This window comes from Podarcis erhardii (assembly GCF_964252035.2).
Source record: "Podarcis erhardii genome assembly, chromosome: 2".
NCBI lineage: Eukaryota > Metazoa > Chordata > Lepidosauria > Squamata > Lacertidae > Podarcis > Podarcis erhardii.
In genome coordinates this window covers 52,678,623-52,699,519 of record NC_138498.1, presented here as the reverse complement: position 1 = coordinate 52,699,519, position 20,897 = coordinate 52,678,623, and the positions used below count along the sequence as shown (strand labels likewise).

General features: G+C 42.5%; 1 protein-coding gene across 1 annotated transcript in view; it reads right to left on the bottom strand.

Moving 5' to 3' along the window:
* Positions 1–15,232, bottom strand: part of ERGIC1 (endoplasmic reticulum-golgi intermediate compartment 1) — a 74,636-nt gene extending 59,404 nt beyond the window's left edge. Inside the window, exon 1 of the mRNA XM_081852182.1 lies at positions 14,957–15,232. Within this exon, the coding sequence (XP_081708308.1) occupies positions 14,957–14,976 (20 nt within the window). The 5' untranslated portion in view covers positions 14,977–15,232. The remainder of the gene's footprint in view (positions 1–14,956) is intronic.
* Positions 15,233–20,897: the final 5,665 nt, after the last annotated feature.

The window sequence follows — 20,897 nt, the reverse complement described above, 5'->3', positions numbered from 1 at the left end:
TTCCTCCAGAGTTCCAATATGGATGTTCAGTTTGTGTAACTGATTCCCCAATACTTCAATCACTTGAAGGCCTTGACATTCTAGCTTCCAAATTTAAAACTTTTGCAGGTTTGAAATAGTTTTCCGAGGAGCCACCAGATGATAATTACTCATCTCCTCCCAAATAGAGCAGTGGGGAGCCCTCCTTAATTTTAACTCCCCGTCCCCAGCACACACTAAAAGTGCAACATTTGTTATTCAGATTACACAGAACACACAAAGTTATTTATTATCTTAAAATATTCCCTTTATTTTTTCACACATCCCCACGATGACTTTCTAAAGTGAGTCATACAGGAGAAATCAAACTGTGGCATCAGCTACAGCAAAAAAACCCATTTACAAGCAGAAGCCTACTTGGATAGCTTCTGTCTTATGACTTAGCACTTAATTATTGTTACAAACAATGTGCAACAGCACAATGACCAATATTAAGAAAGAAGTTGCTGTTCTAGGTTTAAAGGAGCAAGATAATTTCACAGTTTTACAGAATCCACTGCCACTTTTTCTATTTCAGACCTTCACACAAAAGCCAACAAAATTGGATAACAAATCCTGCTTAGTGTGTCTGTAGTTGTGCTTTTATGTGCTTGATTAATTGATTGACTGATTGTTCTTCTTGTTGTTTAGAATCAAACAGAAGCAGGCCACATAATTCAGGCAACCCCTTCCACATCCTAGTCCAAAGGAATGAAGGAAAAGGGGAGGAGTGGGTTAAAAAGTCACAGTTCATTTTTAAAATCATGTGCTGAGTACAGAAGAAAAAAGGACAAAAACAACAGGGAGCGTTGCTACTTTAAAAACTTAACAAATTTTATTTATGCCACCTGGTGCCGTCTAGTCCATGGAAGATTATGCCATAATAAGCATGTTAGCCTTTTAAGCTGCCACAAGACACTTCGTGATTTTTGCCACCCAAGACTAACACTTCTGGAATAAGGTGCAGAAAGATCATTTCAAGATTTTTTGAAGGTTTAAAAGGACTTACGGCATCACATAGGTCGAGAGGAGGGGGGGGGAGAATATTTTATTCCAAATTGCCCTGTCACACTTTTTTATATAATGCTGCTCTGCCAGTTTTTTTGTGTGTAGACAATGATGGGTCAGAATTTGCAGAAGATGCCAACATCTTTCACACTGCTGTTTCATTTCCTTTTAAAAGTGTGACATTTAAAACATATTTTTCTTCAACTGAAGGGAAGAGTTTTTTCGGAGTTCTAAAAACTGTCCAATTCCATTGGCCAGTTATATCTAATCCAATACACCTAAGGAAAAAGATGGAGAAGGGCCACAGTTCAGTGGTAAACTGTATGTTTTGTATACAGAAGACCCCAGGTTCAACCCACATCATCTTAGGGAAGTTTTCAATGTGTGATGTTTTATTCCGTTTTTCATCTGTTGGCAGTCGCCCAGAGTGGCTGGAGAAACCCAGTCAGATGGGTGGGGTAGAAATAAATTACCATCATTATCATCATCATCTTCAGAGACAGTTGAGAAAAATGCCTGAAGTCCTGAGAGCCACAGCCAGTTTGTGTAGACAGGATGGCACAAGGGTCTGAGCACGATGGACCACTGATTCGACAGTATAAAGAGTTTCCAATGAGATAGACATTTTGGATTTTCAAGCTGTCAGGGAACTGCCATCGGAAAGGCAGGCGGTGGAAGGGCTCTCGGACGCTAAGAGAGACTCGGCAGCAGAGGAAGGTACCAGCAGGGGGAGGGAAGGAGCTCAGAGAGAAAGTGAGTCGGAGGGAGGGCTCCGAGAGACTTCTAGTGAAAACAGTGGAGAAGTCTCAGGACCCCCCCACTCCTCGCCGGAAACTGTCGCGCCGAGAATCCCGAAGACGCGTTTCCGTTAAGGAACTTTTATGTTGGAGCAGATTCCGCAAACGCCCACTGTCGGATTCTGCCAGCAATTAAGGGAGTCATGTTTAAGGGGCTCCGCTTAAGACAGAGTTTTGAGAACCATGCCCAAGCTCTGAGGGACTAAGCTTTTACGCACAAGCAGCTCATCATCCCATCACACTAGCTTTATTGCATTTATATCCCACCTGTACGCCAAGGAGCTCTGTGTGGTGTACATAGTTCTCTTCTCCCCATTTTATGCTCACAAAAACTCTTTGTGTGTTAAGTTAGGCTGAGAGCGAGTAATTGTCCCAGTGAGCTTCATGGCTGAGTGGGGATTTGAACCCTGGTCTCCCAGGTCCTAATTCAGCACTCTAACCACTACACCACACTGTCACATAGAGCTACAACTCAAAAAGCCAGAACATAAGGGCCAAAGTACTCTTTCATGGTGCTCTGCATTGTGAAGCACATTCCAATGTTGCTTATCACACGGGTAATTACAGGCACAGTTGTAGGCCCCTCTCCTCCTCACCTTGCCAGTACTATGCAAAAACACCAGAATCATTTATATTTTTTATACAAATAATTGTATTTATACACTATAATAATACTGCTTGAAATAAAAAAATGTAACCAAAAACAAAGTAAATGAGGCAGCTTTAATGAAATACTTCATTATGCAGCAGGACTCCATTACTTTGTAGAGTGAAGGGAAAGAGCCACAGGGGACACAAATACTCTCCCTGTTCTCTTTACCGCATCTTGCTCACTTAGTTCATTTTGTGTGGGTGGGAGCATAGAGCACAACGCTGCAGAACTCCACCACAGAATTGTGACGACTTGTGGACAATGCAGCACAGCAACAGGAATACTCTCCCAAAACAGCAAGCCGAAAGTTCCCGTCAGTTACCACAAATACCAGGGCCAGCCCAAGACATTTTGCTGCCTGAGGCAGAAGACAAGATGGTGCCCTGAGGCCCACCCCTCCATTTCATGTACAGAAGCTGAATGGACTGGCAGTTGAATCTTACGTCAACACTGGCAACGGTATGGCATCCTCCAGTGCGCCTGAGGGAAGTAGGCTCGTTCAGGCCTGTGGCACTGATCTCTGACAGAGAGGAATTGCCAGGAGCTCAAGAGGCGAGGGAAAGGGGCTGTGGCTGCTGCCACTCCCAACATCTACTTCCTGAGAATAATTGCTTCTAGTGGAATGGCCAGTCCTGCCCATTGGTAAGCACCAATGAACCTTCATAGTTTTGTTATACATTTTGAAGCCAGCTAAACCTTCATAACTGCATCATGAACTGTGTGAGGAAAGTACAAGTTACGCAATTTTTTTCCTTTGCAGAAGCAATAACAATACATACTTAACACCTGTATAGCAATTTCAAATGTTCAAAGCACTTCGCACACATTATCTAGTTGTAGTCTTTGTGGCACCCCTGTAATGTAAGCCAGTATCATTCTTGTCCATACTGCAGATGGCAGGGGGCTGTGGCTGAGACCAGAGTGATTTACCTAAGGTTAACCAGGGAGTTCATAGCAGAGGCACAATTCAAACCAAGGCCTTCCCAGTTAATAGCTCAGTCTCTTAGCCCTATGCTACACTGCAGGAAAGGTGTGTAAATATTACTGTCCCATAATGCAATCTTTCTCCATAGGTATGACTCATGTAAGAATGGAAAAAAACAAAAACAAAGGAAGTTATTCTCCAAAACTTGAACATGAATCTTTATGAAGCTGACCAAACACCTATTCTAAGCAGGATGAATAAAGTGTTTGTTTTAAATGCCTACTGATTATTAAGTGACTAAGCAATTAACATCTGTCAAACAGATAAAATGAAGATAAGCACACTCTTCCAGTGTCCTTTACTCCTCTGGCTTTTAACTTACTGGTTGGCCACACTCGGAACTGAGGAACAGGAACACCAATCAGAACCAGTCTGCTCCTCCCTTTTAATTCCAGTTTCAAAAGCTAATTGAAATTAAGCAGAGGAAGTTTCTCAAGAGAGGAGGAGAGCAGGCGACCAGCAAACAAGGATGTAGCACTATTTGGGACGGGCATATTAATCTCATTAAGTAGAACAGAACACCAATGAGGTACTCACTCAGGAAGAGTACGGGAGGCTAAAACGCTGGGGTTACTGAGTTGCCTAGCGGAAAAACAGAAGGTTATATTCAAATGCAAACCCTTGAGTCATCTCCCTAGCTAAACAAAATGCAATCTATGTGCCAATCAGGAGCCCATTTATTGTTATCACAGGAGAGGCACATCTATGGAGGAGTCTCCTGTGGTCCCAGAAATTAGGAAAGCAGTCCCCTGCCACACACCAAAAAAGGCACAAAAGTTACTGGGGTTTCCGGTGTCCATTCTTGGTGTGAACTAACCTGTGCAACTCCAGACCTTCGATCTTACTGGCTTCCTATGCAAACTGGTGACCTCTGTAAGCTGCAAAGAAGTGCCATGCTACTTGAAAAAGACTACATGTGTGCTGAAAAGGTCCAGGGAACATTTTCTAAGAAAATGCTTGAAAAGGATTGCATCCTAAATAGATGCAACCTGCAAAGCACTAGCTGGCTTTTTTTAGCAGGACGAAATGCAGACCATTGTGGTTGAAGACTGTGCTCTGCATAAGTTTGTGGAACTATATCCAAAATCATTTTATAACAGAAAAAAATATTCCTCACTCTGCTACAGGTCATGGGAATTCTTGTTTTGAAACACACATGCCAACTATTATTACACTTTATCTACTGTGTTCGTTCAGTTTCACTAATTTGGAGGTTTGGCTAGAATAGTATTTGGGAATGCATGTATGTGTGTGCATGCACTGAACATGTACACTGAAGATTTGCTCTGAACCTTTTGCAGGCATGGCCGATAAGCCTCTCTGATGGCTTTATCAGAATATTTCCCAGGCTTACTACAGAGTTAAAGTGGTTGGACAATGTGTGAAAAACCACATTAGACAAATCTGACTTTCGAAGCTAAGTTTGTAGATTCAGCTTGCGCTTAATGCCGAAAGTCTGTCCTTTCTATTGGGCAGCAAGAGTGTAAAAGCAAAAAAATAATATAAGCATGATGTTGAATTCCCCTCCTCTTTAAGCCAGCCAGCGACTTGGTTACATCATCAGAGAGGAAAATATATTCAAGTAACAGGAGAAATATGTTCAAGTAATAGAAGTGGTATTCAAGGAGACCAACCCATTTTTGGACTGAAACCTAAAAAAGTCACTGCAAGAGAAGCAATGAATGAATACAATGCACAATCATATTTCCCTCTTGGCTCTTTAAAATGCAGATTGCAGAGCAAGAGGCACCACTGCTCACCTACATCCTGTGCAATCTTGACATCACCTGATTCTCACTATACTAACTGAAGGTAGCTGCGCAACTCAAGTCCACACCATGCTGAAATAGAAACAAAGGCACCTATTTTGATATATTATTTTGATATATTAATTTGATATATATTAATAACAAATAATAGTGGGGGGGAAAGGAGGCAGAGAAAGGAACGATGAAGGACGTAAGAAAAATTCTTTCTAGCACAGCTTGTGAGGGCAGCAAGCATCACAGGTATGTGGAAAAGCTCCTTTACACCAGATAGCGGTCAGGACTTTGCATAAGGAAGCACTGGTGGTTTACTAATCAAAGAAGTATTTCTCTGAGAGATAGAAGTAAATTTCCTAGGCTGCCTTGTTGGTACAATTGTAAACATCCAGAATTTGCCATAGTAATTTCTACAATGACTTGGATCCTAAGATCCTACATATGGGAAGAGGCAATTTTCATTGGTAGTTCCTTCTCCCTTGCAGCTCCCTTTGTTTCTGTACAATGTGTTTTGGAGGGTTGGGGAACCCTCTGAGACAGAATAGGGAGCTGTGCTGAGACTGGCAGCGGGGTATGGAATCGGGAAATTTCCCTCTCTTCTGCCAGCCAGGCCTGTGCAGGAGTGGGGTACAATTGCCCCAGGCCTCAGATGGCTAAGCTGGCGCGGTGGGGGGGGGGGGCTACCAGGGGCCTGCCAGACTTACTGTCATGTCAAGAAAGCCCAGCCTCCACAGGCCTGCTGTCAGCACAAGTCTCTGCCAATTAGGGCCCCTTCCTTTACTGGAAAGAGCCCGTCTGGCAGAAGCAGGGGAACTCACAATCAAGGTCAACACATTATCTTTGTGTCATAATTATGATATATGACCAGTCAGATATTTCCCACCATGGTATGAGGTTGTTTGTTTGTTTGTTTGTTTGTAAGAGAAAAGTAGGATTTTAATTCAGTGTGTTTTGATAAGAGTGACACTGATTCAGTTTTGAATTAAACTGTAAATTAAACTTCTAACGGTTTGCATTAAAATCAGATTTTTTAAATTTAAAATTTAAAATCCAATTTTAAAAAATTTAAGGTTTTTTTATTAGAAACGAGGCAATTTTTAATCCAAATTCACAATTGTTTATCTAGTTTCCATACCTTTAACACTGTGTGAGCCACTGTCCCTCAATTCACACTTATATTAGCAAATTCACTTTGTGTTCTGTGAGCTGCCATTTATGACTGCCACTAGAAATCCTTCCCAATCAAATACCTGGTATTGGCTGAAAAGGACAAAGGGACCCTTCAGCAGTACAATCTGCCCCATGTGCTATAGCATGCTCTGCAATAGAATACTGGCTTCTCATACAGGTACAGTGGTACCTTGGTTTACGAACTTAATCCGTTGCGGAAGTCCGTTCTTAAACCAAAGTGTTCTTAAAGCAAGGCGTGCTTTTCCATAGCAGCGCAGGACTCAATTTACAAATGGAACACACTCAACAGGAAGCGGAACATGTTCTTATTCCAAGGCAAAGTTCACAAACCAAAACACCTACTTACAGGTCTGCAGCATTCTTAATCCAAGTTGTTCATAAACTAAGCTGTTCTTAAATCAAGGTACCACTGTACATGTGAAGATGTCCTGAAGCTCATGATCTACACTTTGCAACTAAGAAAGATTTCTTGAATTGTGCTTATGTCAAATTTCTAACTAATGGAGAAAGACCTCAATAATTTTGATATTCTCACGAGGTAGTTACAAACATTTCATATTAAACCTACCTGCTGCCTTCTCAGTCAATTACTTCCTTCCTCTGACAAAACAGAACCAGAGCCTACAAAAGCTCATGGCATAATATTCTAGTCAATCTAATTTCAGGAAATTGTTTAATAAATAATATTGTGGTGAAACATCATTCTTTTCAAGGTTTAAGTGGCAAGTCATTTGCAAAGATATGTTAATATATATTTTTATTTATTAGATTTATATTCTGCCCTTCATCTTAGGGTGCTCCACAAGAAAAAAAAACACAAGATAAAAGCACAAATAAGTAGTTAAAACAGAAACAACAGAACAATAACCCCCTCTCCCAAGACATTTAAAAGGCTGTAGAATAGTAATCATCCCAATGCTTGGTTGAAGAGCAATGTTTTGCCAGGAGCCTAAAATATATATAACGAAGGCGCCAGACAAACCTCACTGGGGAGAGCATTCCACAAATGGAGGGCCACTGCAGAAAGGGCCCATTACGTAACCTTTTCTCTCAGCAGTCCCTTAGCAACTTACCCAAGTACTGCTTATTTCTGGTAAAGATAGGATATTGAGGAGATGCTGAGTTATACAGCAACATTCTGGGATGTACTATATGAGAAGAAAGCGCTACAAAAATATTTCTAAGTATCTCCTTAATAAGGACAGATGACATCACAAACCCTATTTAAATCATACTGCGCACAGTGCAGTCTGGGCACTAAAATACCACATGTGGAATAGAACAATATTTTATGTTTATACGGCATTACCTCAAGTCAACCACAACACCTGGCTTTCAGACATATTTATAACCTACCGTATTTTTTGCACCATAACACTCACTTTTTTCCTCCTAGAAAGTAAGGTGAAATGTCTGTGCGTGTTATGGAGCGAATGCCTACGGATGGCGGGGGGATCTGCTGAAGTCGTAAGCAGAGGATCCATGGTTCCCATTCCTTCCCTCCTCTGTGGCTCGCTTTGAAACAGCAAAGCGGGAGAAGAGCCGCTGAGTGGGATTTTTGCATTGGGCTACCTCAAACTCACTGTCAGATCACATGTCTGTGGCCATAGCATGAACCACAAAAATCATACATCCACTGTTTCGTTTAGAATTTTTTTTTCTTGTTTTCCTCCTCTAAAAACTATGTGCGTGTTATGGTCGGGTGCGTGTTATAGAGCGAAAAATACGGTAATTTTCCAGCCAGAGTCACCCACATTTTGCAGCTAAGAAGAGAGAAAGACAGTTGCTCTTGTTAAGTTCTTACTAACCAGCCACAAAAAAATTACTAGAGACTTCCTAACTAAGTCCAGATTTCTATTTTATTATATAGAGGCTTTTGCCAAATTAACATCAACCTGAGATTAGAATTGGGTCACATAAGTTTATATAATACATTTTATAAGGGCTCTCAAATTTTAATTTCAGAGTAACTGCTTTAGGTCCAATAGTAAGGAAAACAAGTCAAAAGTCCAAAAATCCTTTTCACTTAAGAGCTAAAATACGAGGTTTTATGTGCAGTGAATCACAGTAATTCCATTAGGTTTATGCAAATGTAGAGACCTTTATATAACCCACTGATAGTGTAAAATGGTTTCTCATCCTCTGCTTCCACTACACACAAATGTTACTAGCTACAAAACTAAATTTTTAAATTTAATCCAAAAAGTTAGCATGTACTGTATTTCATGTATTTTGACTTTCTTGTACACTTGAGCAAGCAAATTAATAGATTCTTCTCTTCATCATTAAAACTGGCACCTTTGTAATGAATTTCTGTTACTTTACCAACAAGCTATCTCAGGTCACCAGTTTGCTCGCCAAACTCAGAGTGCTGGTCACTAATCAAAGCAACTGTTTAGAAAACAGTTTTAGAAGCAAAGTAAAATTAGCAACACAGTCATTGTGAAATTATTCTTACACACTGCCGTTCAATGGATAAGATCATCATTAATACACATTTTGCTATTTTCCATGAGCAAACACAGATGCCTATATATAATCTGCTCATCATTCACACTCACCTTCACCCACAGCCTCCACCGCTCATAACTACGTTCAGGAGAAGCTACCATAAGCAGGTTGCCCTTGAAACAATGATATCACAGACGTGGTACAGTGGTACCACAGGTTACATACGCTTCAGGTTACACACTCTGCTAACCCAGAAATAGTGCTTCAGGTTAAGAACTTTGCTTCAGGATAAGAACAGAAATTGGGCTCCGGCGGCGCAGTAGCAGCAGGAGGCCCCATTAGCTAAAGTGGTGCTTCAGGTTAAGAACAGTTTCAGGTTAAGAACAGATCTCTGGAACGAATTAAGTACTTAACCTGAGGTACCACTGTAATGTCAAAAGTGAGAATTACAGCTTTACAGTCCCTCACGCCACCCCATCTCTCTTTTCTGTGTTATATTCCTACATTGCAGGGGGCTGGACTAGATGACTTTCGGGGTCCCTTCCAACTCTACAATTCTATATTTAGTAGAAAATATGGTCAGTTAGCACCAAATGAGTAGGATGTACCTCCCAGCATAGGGACATCCAATAAGGGGGTGGGGGGAATAGATGGAGCTCTAGCCATCTTTTTCCAGATCTAAAACGCCTCAGGTGCTTTAGCCTCAGGTGCTTTTGTAGGTTAGACGCTTCAACCCCATGATAGTTTTGGCTGTCCTTTTCCACACCCTTTCCAGCTCTATAAGATCCTTTTTGACTTTGGGTACCCATACAAAGAGCTGCCGTAGCATCATAAGCCCTTGCAGAGGTAAGGAACTTGAGGCCTAGATGCCTAATGAAGCCCCTCTATCTGGCACTTGGGACTCTCTCCATGCCACATTCCCCCACCAGCCTTCCTCCATGCCCTCAGGTGCTTTTTACCTGGCTGGAATGTGTCCTTGAACTGTGTCAGTGCATCTTACTCGCCCAAATAGAGGATGGAGAGACTTCTTGGAATGAAGTCTACTGGAAAAGGTTAAAGGGTCATATCTGTGGTCACACCCACTTTTGCCTCTAAACCCATCCATCACTAGCTTGTAGCCCTTGGGCTAGAAAAGGTTTCCCCCCATCCCTGTTGCATGATGTAAATGGTCAGAAATTGCTCTGACTGAAGTTACATTTATAAGTGACCACCAGGTACTTACCATTGTCACTAGGTGCTACAAAATGTCAGAGCATTAATATCAGTTGGTCTGCTAAACAAGAAGTTTACACAGGCTGTATCTCTTATCTCTTGTTTATTATAAAAAAATACACCTACTGCCGCATAGCCTCAGGACTAACATTATGTTCCACATGGGAAGACTATACAAACATCTTTACAGAACCAATTTAGTACATAATTTTGCTCATAAACTGCCCTGCTTTATCACGGCCTATGTAAGGATTATGGGAAGAACAAGCAGTACAAGTTATCAAATCAGTAGACGAACACAGTTCTCCAGAAAAGCCATTTCTTATACAGTTCAATACTTAACATACTTCCATGAATATAGGTCCCACTGGACACAAATGAGGATTGATTCTGAATAGACATGTATAAGATTGCACTGTCAAATACTTATTTTCCCCAATAGCCAATTATATGAGATCTATATACACTAGCAAATGATTAAGTGTCAAGGTCCTTCGGGGGGGGGGGGGCTCAGAGGAAAAAATCAAGAAAGAAGCAGTGGAAGAAGCACTGAGTCAGCTACCAGATAACTAACACAGAGCAGCAAACCAATATTTCAAAGGCAGGCCATCATGGAATCTGCTATCAGAAAGTAATAGTAATTGGCAGGAAAGGGAATCTTATCTGTCCATGTACGCCACCTTCTCTAACCTGGTGCCTTCCAGAAATTCTGGACTTAAAACTCTCATCAATCACCCCAGACCAGCACTGGCTCAGGCAGTTGACAACTATAGTCCAAAACATCTGGCAGGTAGCAGGTTGGAGAAGGCTACATTGGAGGAAGAAGCAAACTGCACACCCTAGTACATCAATACATAATTTAAAATTCACATCTTAGTGTTGCCTGTGTAGAGACTCCACTCTTAAGGCTTGCAGCTCTGGTTCTTTACTTGGCGCATTTGTAGACGGGCTATTCCTTTAATGAGGGATATTTATGGAGTGTGGGGGCGTATTTCTACTGCATTTTCACTGTTTGTCTAGTTGCTGGGAACAGAACTGGACTATTTAGGCACACAGATATTACATTCCAGGCCACATATCGTTCTGGGCAACTTATGAAAGAAATGAGGTAGCAATAAGGTTCTTGCGGCAGCTTAAAACACCTGACTTCCAAGTAACCAAGCATGGAAGAAACAAGATATTTGCCATCTCTAAAGGTAAACTAAAGTAGCAATGTTGCACACAATTTCACAACAATAAACCCCATTGAATACAGCAGAACTTACTTCCATGTACAGGTTTGTGCAGCTAAGCACTAAATAGGAAGCTCTATCTAACAGATTAAAAGAAAATTGGTGGCAGGAGGGACAAGTCTGGAACCAGGAGGGGGAGGAAGAATCATGCAATAATGACTGCCCTTTGGTGCAGTGCAAGAGGTTATGACTAAAAGGGGCTTGGTTGCCTCTGTGATCAGCCAGGTAGGCCTGACTAATACAATGCACTCCAATGGTAGCCCCTGAAGGCTGTTCAGAAATTTCATCCTGTCTACTGGCAGGAGTTGGGTGACGTGAGATATTTATGTGCTGCAGCTCTGTGGAAGCACACATGAGCTACAGGCAGAAAGCCTCAGGTTCCATCCCCAGGATTTACAGGTAGAGATTCCTGTCTATTCTGGGAAACTGCTGCCAGTCAGTGTGCAGTAGCCAAGACTGAGCAAGAGAGAACAATAGTTTGATTCAGTTTAAGGGAGCTTTCTGTACCATATGGATTACCTATTCACTTCTGGTTCCAATTTGGAAGAGTTCTATGTAGGAGTTATACTGGTGAATTTGGGGAAAATTGAATCCTTCCATGCTTGCTGCTCTAGGCTACTGAGATAAAAGGGAAAAATACAAATGCAACTGAAAGATTTGTTTATTTTTTAAAGAATTTGAGATTGGGAAATTAAGTCACAAATTAAAGAAAAGCACTATCTGAAACCTTAGCCAAGCATCCGTTTCAAACTAATCCAGCATATTTTAAGTGCATAAAGGGAACATAAAACAATGTTCCTTATCATTCAAGTATTCATGTTTGTCAACAGGAGCAGAACAAATTCCGGCTCACTCAAAGACAAACACTCTTAATATAATGCTTCCTATTCAAAATACTTTGCATAATAATTCCTGCTGAGCATGACAAGCAGCATTAGTACCTGGACAGCTTCCCAAATAAATTTTAATATATGTTAGTCAAACAAGTGCAGAGATTAGGCACCTCTACTGACAAGAAAAGCACAATATATGCCATTGTCCCATGTTTCCTGGTCATTGTTTGTGTTGTGGAGAACAAGTGTTTTTCCATTGCCAGTTTAAGGAGGCATGAATTATTCAACTGTACCCTGAGATTTCCTTCCCCAACACACCCAGGTGCCTTGAAGTATCTGATGGAGAAAGAGTAACATGTTATATAATAATAATAATATGTTTGGAAAATCCTTAACCTTCTACACACCTACATGTTCCTCCAAAACTACACCTTGCATGCAACCACCCTATGTCCAGTCGTCAGGCCACCACACCCTCCCTTTATGCCTGCTGCTTGTGTGTTAACTTATGTCATAAGGCCTTGGGGCAGGGACCTCACAAAATACTAGGTGCATCTGAAGTGTTATATAATAATAGCATGTTTCCATTTATAAGGATAACATCCTTACCTGTGTTTCCCCACCCCTCAGGGAAAGATGTAAGCACACCTAGTAAATGTATGCAGAGGTGGTACCCTCTCAAGACGCAGGTGGAAGGAAGTACACAGGGAACTGCCCCGTGTTATGAGGGCAAATGAGGTTTTCAAGCTTGGCTGTGGAATCTTTGGCATCAAGCACCTTGAGACAAGCAAACAGAAACTGCTCTCTCAGGCATGCCTACCAACAGAAGAGCCAGAGAACAAGATTCACTTGTCTCACTCGGTTGCAGAAAAAGAACTTTTTAAGGGCACTACAAACTATCTACCCCCCAAAATAAAGGAAGAACTGTTTCAGTGAAGAAGCATTTTTAAAGTGAAATTTAAAAGCCTGCAATCCTGTAAAATGGGGTGTGGGGTGAGGAGGACCTGTAGCCCTCCAGATGTTATCAGACTCCAACTTCCATCAGCCCCAACCAGCATGCCGCTGGTCAAGAGGTGATGGGAGTGGTAGTCCAGTAAAATCTATAGGGGACCACAGGTTCCCTCCCACTGCTGCATATTAACACAGCTTGCTATTAACACAGAACAAATTTCAACCGATCCATTTGAGGATCTTATAATACAATGGGATAAAGGCTGAAAATAGTAAGGATTAAGGGAAATGCCATTTTGCAACAATATAGTCTTTTTCAGACTGCAATGCAAAATAAAAATGTTACATTAGCTGGAATGAACAGGGGCAGAAGGAATACAAGGTATGGCAGCAAACTATTGTTTTAAAAAAAGGGTCCACAAGTCTCATATAGCACTATGGAAACAGGCAGAAAGGCTGATATAAAGAAGGGCTAAATGACGGAACGTCATTTGTTGGGGATGGGAACGAAAGACTTATGCCAGAAATGTGTGGCACCTCGCTGGCATCATAAGCAGTTTGATGACGGAACCAATGCATCTGATATAACAGCCAAGACTACTTTGGCAGACAGTTGAAAGGGAAATCAGCATGCTATTTGTGAGTGTGTGATTGAAATAAATCTCAGCTTTCCTATGTACCTACTCTCCTTAACTCTTATTGTTCTATCCAGCTGTGTCCAGGACACACACCTTATTACTATTCTCCTTTGAGTCACGATGCTTTTATCTTGGGGACTAAAAGAGCTCATCTCAAACCAGCTACTGGGCATTTCCACTTCTATTCCTTTCAATTCACTCTGACTTCTACATACCTACTGAACTCATTAAGACTTCTGAGTAGACATGCATAGGATTGTGCTGTCAGTCACTCATCTCAGTGCACCCTTTATGACCTTAAGAAGCACCCAGTTTTGCTTGAGAGCCAATTTTAAGAAGGGGGAAGGAATAAGTGGGTCAACTCTATCGGCCTACAGCATCCTGCTCATCAAACTCAGTTTTTACCACTGCCTCCCACCATCACCTTCTTTTGCCTCGGGGTTGGCAAAGTGAATCCACTTCGTAACCTTCTCCAAGCCATATCTGTCCCAGTGACTGCTACCTCATATTCATGCTCCAAGTACAGAAATCACTATTCATAGGGCAGAAGGGACTTGAGGGAAACATGGGCATTTGGCAGATGTTTTCAGGAGTGGGGGTGGGACAAAGCAAAACACTGAATGGGGGGAGCAGACTATTACACCCAAAAAGAGAAGAAGAGTACATTTGGCCTCATATCTGAGAGCTATACATTTTACCTCATATCTCAGGTCTCACAAGTGCTAGAAACTCAGCTTCCCCTACCTTTTTTTAAGGAAATCTAGGGATCAGGGGGTTATGGCTGGGGCGGGGGCCTGCTCTGCCTGGCACCCATGTAGAGAAGGATCTTTATTACCCTTCGATTAAAGATCAGAATAATTTTAAAAGAAGTGAGATGCGGGCTTTGTTCTACAACCCGAGGCTAAGCCTTTTTCATGGATTTTTATAGTAGAACGACTGCCCAAATGGGCCCATAAATTGGATGACCCCCACCCGCTTTCCTTTCCCCGTCCACCGAGCACCGCAGAGGGGCGCTCCGCACCGGAGGGACCGTGGCGCCCCACTTCCGGATGGGAAAGATGACAGCTGCACCAGCTTAATATTGGGGGGTGCGGGGTGGGACGGGTCGCCGTGTGCACTGCGCCCCCCGCCCCCCAATCGCTCGCTGCAACGGCTCTCCCTGCTCATGCATGCATCCATTCATTCTCTCACACACCCCTTTTCTGGGGACGCCGCCCGCACTCACCTCCTGAAATCAAAGGGCATGTTGGTGGCGAACGCAGCTCAACCTCCCTGCTCCCCGCCCCCCTCCTCCTCCTCTTCCTCCTCCGCCTCCACGGCCGCCACCTCCACCTCCTCTTCCCTGGGGTTTCAGGCTCGGTCGTGCCGGCTACAGGGGCCAGGAAGTGACGGGCCCAGCCCGGCCAGGCCAGAGGACGCGCAGCAAGAACTCATTGGGCGCCGGAGAGCGGCCGACGCGCCGCTTCCGCCGCGGAGGGAAAGGGGGCGGGCAGGTGGGCGCTGGGGGCAGAGCGAAGCGAAAGGCGGCGGAGGCGATCCTAGAATGTAGGCACGAGCCGGTGGGAACCCTCCGTCCGCATGCACGCGTCAAACTTTTAAGGGCTGGGAACTTAACGGGTTAAAGGGCGCAGGCGGACGTGTCTGCACAGAGCGGAGGGCAATTTGCACGTGATTTAAGAATGCGCTCCTAATATGCTCGCTTACCTGTCTATAACGGTTCCAATTACAGATAGGTAGCCGTGTTGGTCTGCCATAGTCAAAACAAAACAAATTCCTTCCAGTAGCACCTTAAAGACCAACTAAGTCAGTTCTTGGTATGAGCTTTCGTGTATCTGAAGAAGTGTGCATGCACACGAAAGCTCATACCAAGAACTGACTTAGTTGGTCTTTAAGGTGCTACTGGAAGGAATTTGTTTTGTTCTGTCTATAACGAACTCTCATCGAACTGAGTAGACCTATAAGATTGTACAGTAAGGCCACGATCCTACTACGTACGTGCCTTAGGAATAAGTGTCGTTGAACACATTCTGCGTAAACACGCGTTGGTATAATAATGATTTTATGTTTTAAATAAGCTGTCAGGCGCCTTGGGAGGGCTAGCCCCGAGAGGTGGCATACAAGTACTGTGCTGGCAGTAAATGAATGAATAATAGGCGCTAGATGCATGCATTAAATGACACCGGTGTGCTATGTGACCCCAGTCTTACTGAAATTTTCAGTTAACCTAGAATGAGTGCCACAGCACTTTCACACATACTGAAATACAAGCAGTGAAAGAGTGGACAACATCTTCCTGTAGCCCAGTAAGATTGTCTTCCAATAAACATGGTTTTAACAATGAGTCCGTAAGCGACTATGGAGGCCAATTCTAGACCCACACGTCCTTCCACGGTGGGGACATTGGTTTCCAGGTAGGAGTTGATCACAGTGTGGATTTGCCAAGCATGCCTTCCTCTTAGCACATTTTCCCCTTCCGTCCTGAGTTCGAGTGTCTTCAAAGCCCATGACACCTTTGATAAAGGCTGTTCTCCAACTGGAGCGCTCGCAGGCCCATGTTTCCCAGTTGTCAGTGTTTATACTACATTTTTTAAGATTTGCCTTGAGACAGTCTTTAAACCTCTTGTTTATTACTCAGGTTGTGACCCGAGACATGCTTACCTGGGAGTTAATCCAATTTAAATCAGTGGGTACAACTTCTGAAAAGATAATGCATAAATTCTATAGCAGAATGTTGATACAGTGGTACCTCGGGTTACATACGCTTCAGGTTACATATGCTTCAGATTACATACGCTTCAGGTTACAGACTCCGCTAACCCAGAAATAGTGCTTCAGGTTGAGAATTTTGCTTCAGGATGAGAACAGAAATCGTGCTCTGGCGGCGCGGCAGCAGCAGGAGGCCCCATTAGCTAAAGTGGTGCTTCAGGTTAAGAACAGTTTCAGGTTAAGTACAGACCTCCGGAACGAATTAAGTACTTAACCTGAGGTACCACTGTACGTATTTCATTGCTATGGAGGTTTTCTTTGTGGTGTTAATGGGTACAGAGGCCTACATGGTAGTCTGGGGCGGCGGGGGGGGGGGGGGCAAGGGCTGCAGAAGGAAGGGGGAATAATAGAAAATTGCCTTCCAGCGCCCCTTCATGGAAGCCTCCACTGGAACAAAGAGGGACTTAATCTCAAATAACTTTTCATAAGATCGCAACTTTAGCTACTATACTACATTTCTTAATGTAACTGACTTGTGAACAATTATTCAAAAATTGAACACCTTCAGAACAGTTTACAAAAATTCAGGCAATGAATCCTGTACCGTCCACGTTTTCTGCCTGTTTCAGATACTCTTCAGGTTTAAGTGCAGGAAGAATCACATCAATTTAATCATACTATACCACAATCCTGCACAGAGAGGAAATGATAACAGATTACAGATCCTGGGAAGTAATCAATGCAAAGAACACAATGTAATGTAAATTTTCAAATCCATTGCTTTTGTCTATGCTATTTATGTGCTCAGAACCTGTGTGTTCCCACTTCAAAACCCAACCCAACACTATAGCCATTATACCACACTGGATCAAAATATTATGTCACCCATCAGGGGCCCTAATTAACCCCTAATGACTGGAAGAAATACATTGTCCACATTTCACCTTGTAATAAGGTTAGACAGATAATTATTTATTTGTTCTTACTTTCAGTCATCATAAATAATATTGCACAAGCACATCAAGAACAGATGTGTATAAAAAGGAGTCATTCATCATAATACCAATTAACCCTCAAAGACAGTTAAGTTTATTTTAAAGCCATAAATGTAAAAGAAGCCTTTTCAACAGTGCAGGCCGATTGAAATGTTGATACATATATTTTAAAGCTGTCAATTTCCTGAAGTTTGCTCCCCTGTAATGCTGCTCCAGTAATGTAGGGATGTTTGTATCACATGGGCAGGTCTGATCATGTGGGTCCTACCCATGTCAATGCCTCCCCTCTTCAAGGGCCACTCATCTAGCTACACTAGGGCTGCCATATTTAAAACAGTGAAAATCCAGACAGAAATGCCGTTTTTGAGCTATTTTTTAATGGAAAATCAGCAAAAACGACATGGATTTTCACAGACATTTTTACTGATTTCTGCCCGGACACTGCTAGAGACAGCAGTATTACGGATATGTCTCGGAAATTCTGGACGTATGACAACCCTAAGCTATACCATGTACAGTGGAACCTTGGGTTACATACACTTCAGGTTACAGACTCCAGTAACCCAGAAATAGTTCTTCAGGTTAAGAACTTTGCTTCAGGATGAGAACAGAAATCATGCTCCAGCGGCGCAGCGGCAGCGAGAGGCCCCATTAGCTAAAGTGGTGCTTCAGGTTAAGAACAGTTTCAGGTTAAGTACAGACCTCCGGAACGAATTAAGTACTTAACCCGAGGTACCACTGTAATAGCAAAGGAGAAAAGGGAAAAGCATGCTTTTTTTTGCACTTCCCCACTTCCTCAAGTGGCGAAAATTTCCAGGGAAAGCACTATCCAGGTTTGCCAGGCATGAAACGGTATCTTTGTCATATTTGTCTTATTTACAAATAAAAGCAGCAGAACGTACTGTAAGTGGAAGCAAGAAGCAGGCATTCCTACAATGAGGCAGATCTGTTCACTAACAGATTCATAGCTGTCAACCTTTCCCTTTTCTTGTGAGGAATCTCCTATTCAGAATAAGAGAATTACCTTTTTAAAAAGGGAAACATTGACAGCTATGCACAGATTTCAGAGAAAAACTAGCTCTCAGCACACACTTTCAGCCTCTCTACCTCAAACTGAAAACTGCTGCCCTTCACACACAGACATACATGCATCACATCTGCCCCTGCTCCTTAGCTGGAGTCAGGAGGCCACCTTCTCTACCCTCTGTTGGGTATAGCATTCAAACATAGAAATTCCCATCCTATCAGGAAACCATTGTCCATGCTGACTGGCAATGGCTTTCCAGGATTTCAGGCAGAGATTTTTCCCAGTCCCACCAGGAGATGTTGGGAACTAGACCTTCTGCATGCAAAGCAGGTGGTTCTACCACTGAGCTACAGCCCTTCCCCAACTAATATTTTTTTCTGCCTAGAATCCTAATAGGTACTTCACCTCAGGACTCTAGACTTGATCTGCTAAGCCTACACTTAAAGCACATTTCTCCTCTCCCCAAAGAATGCTGGGCATTGGAGCCACCACAGAGATATAATTCCCAGCTCCCTTAACAAATTAAAATTCCCAGCATTTGGGAGGGCTGCTTTAAATGTATAGTGCATATTCAGCCTCAGTGGTTCTTAACCTTGGCTGGGCACTCTTCTAAATGAGTTACATAAACCTGGTTTACTTGTAAGATTAATGTTACTCATCTACATATATTAATAAAGTCAAGTTTGGGAAGCCCATGGTGAGTTTTCTGGCAGACATTTCACAATGTATGAGGGGGGGGACTATATTTTAAAAGGTCACATTCTTTTAAAAACAACAACCCCCCCCCCAAAAGACTGCCAGAACATTGACAATGCTCCATGTTTTATCCTGTCTAAGGCATTAAGACATTATTGCCCTGAGATAAGACCCCTGTCATCACATTGTTTAATAACATGAATCTTCTAGAAAGTATGAGATAAGAAACAGGAATTTGACTGTGTTCCAGCTGGGTGCAGTTCCTTAGATCATTCCAGAGCGTGCCAAAATAGGCTTGCAAAGCAAGAGTTTAAATGAGGTGAGGATAACATGATCAGTACATAGGAAGCTAGTTGTCGTTGATGATCTCAGCTGAAATAAACATTATATTTTACTTGCAGTTAAGAAAATACAGCAAGCGGTAATGTTAATAACTGTAGAAACCATTCAACATATGTTACCAAATGATCCTCATACTATTACTCAGAAGATGCCATTTTACAGATGAAGAATCTGAGGCAGTGAGTCAAGCAACCAAAGGGGCTGAATCTGAGAATTACAATTAGTAATGTATAACTTGTTTTCCTGCACTTTGTTCATTCCCCCTGCAATGAAAAGCAACACATTTCAGTTTCCTGATCACTTTCTAAATTTAAATAGATTATATGTGACTGTATCTGAATTCTGAACCCATGCCTCATGTTTGAGAGACTCAGAAACACTGAAGGCCAGTATGTATGACTAAGACCCAATGACTAGGTACTTTAATCTGAAGTCAGAGCGTTTTCAAGGAATTTGCTTTGATTTATGGCCTGTGTAAAGTTACCTTCCTCTTGCTCAATCAAGCATTCCAAATTTTAGAGCCAATCTACAAGAACCATGACTGAATTATCGACTGTATTGCTTTAGATTGCAGATGGTTTTGTGTTTGTGGGGTCTTGGTTGTTGCTGTTGCTGCTGCTGCATTTTAAAATGTTTGTTTGTTTGAGGAATTCTATATGCCACCTTTCAGGACAAAACTGTCCCAAGGCAGGTTACAAAAAATAATTAGTTTCATATACATAACGGTATATAATTTAGCATTATATACATAGCAGGGGGTGTCAGCTGAGGGGTCATAGAATCATAGAGTTGGAAGAGATCACAAGGGCCATCGAGTCCAACCCCCTGCCAAGCAGGAAACACCATCAGAGCACTCCTGACATATGGTTGTCAAGCCTCTGCTTAAAGACCTCCAAAGAAGGAGACTCCACCACACTCCTTGGCAGCAAATTCCACTGTCGAACAGCTCTTACTGTCAGGAAGTTCTTCCTAATGTTTAGGTGGAATCTTCTTTCTTGTAGTTTGGATCCATTGCTCCGTGTCCGCTTCTCTGGAGCAGCAGAAAACAACCTTTCTCCCTCCTCTATGTGACATCCTTTTATATATTTGAACATGGCTATCATATCACCCCTTAACCTCCTCTTCTCCAGGCTAAACATGCCCAGCTCCCTTAGCCGTTCCTCATAAGGCATCGTTTCCAGGCCTTTGACCATTTTGGTTGCCCTCCTCTGGACACGTTCCAGTTTGTCAGTGTCCTTCTTGAACTGTGGTGCCCAGAACTGGACACAGTACTCCAGGTGAGGTCTGACCAGAGCAGAATACAGTGGCACTATTACTTCCCTTGATCTAGATGCTATACTCCTATTGATGCAGCCCAGAATTGCATTGGCTTTTTTAGCTGCCGCATCACACTGTTGGCT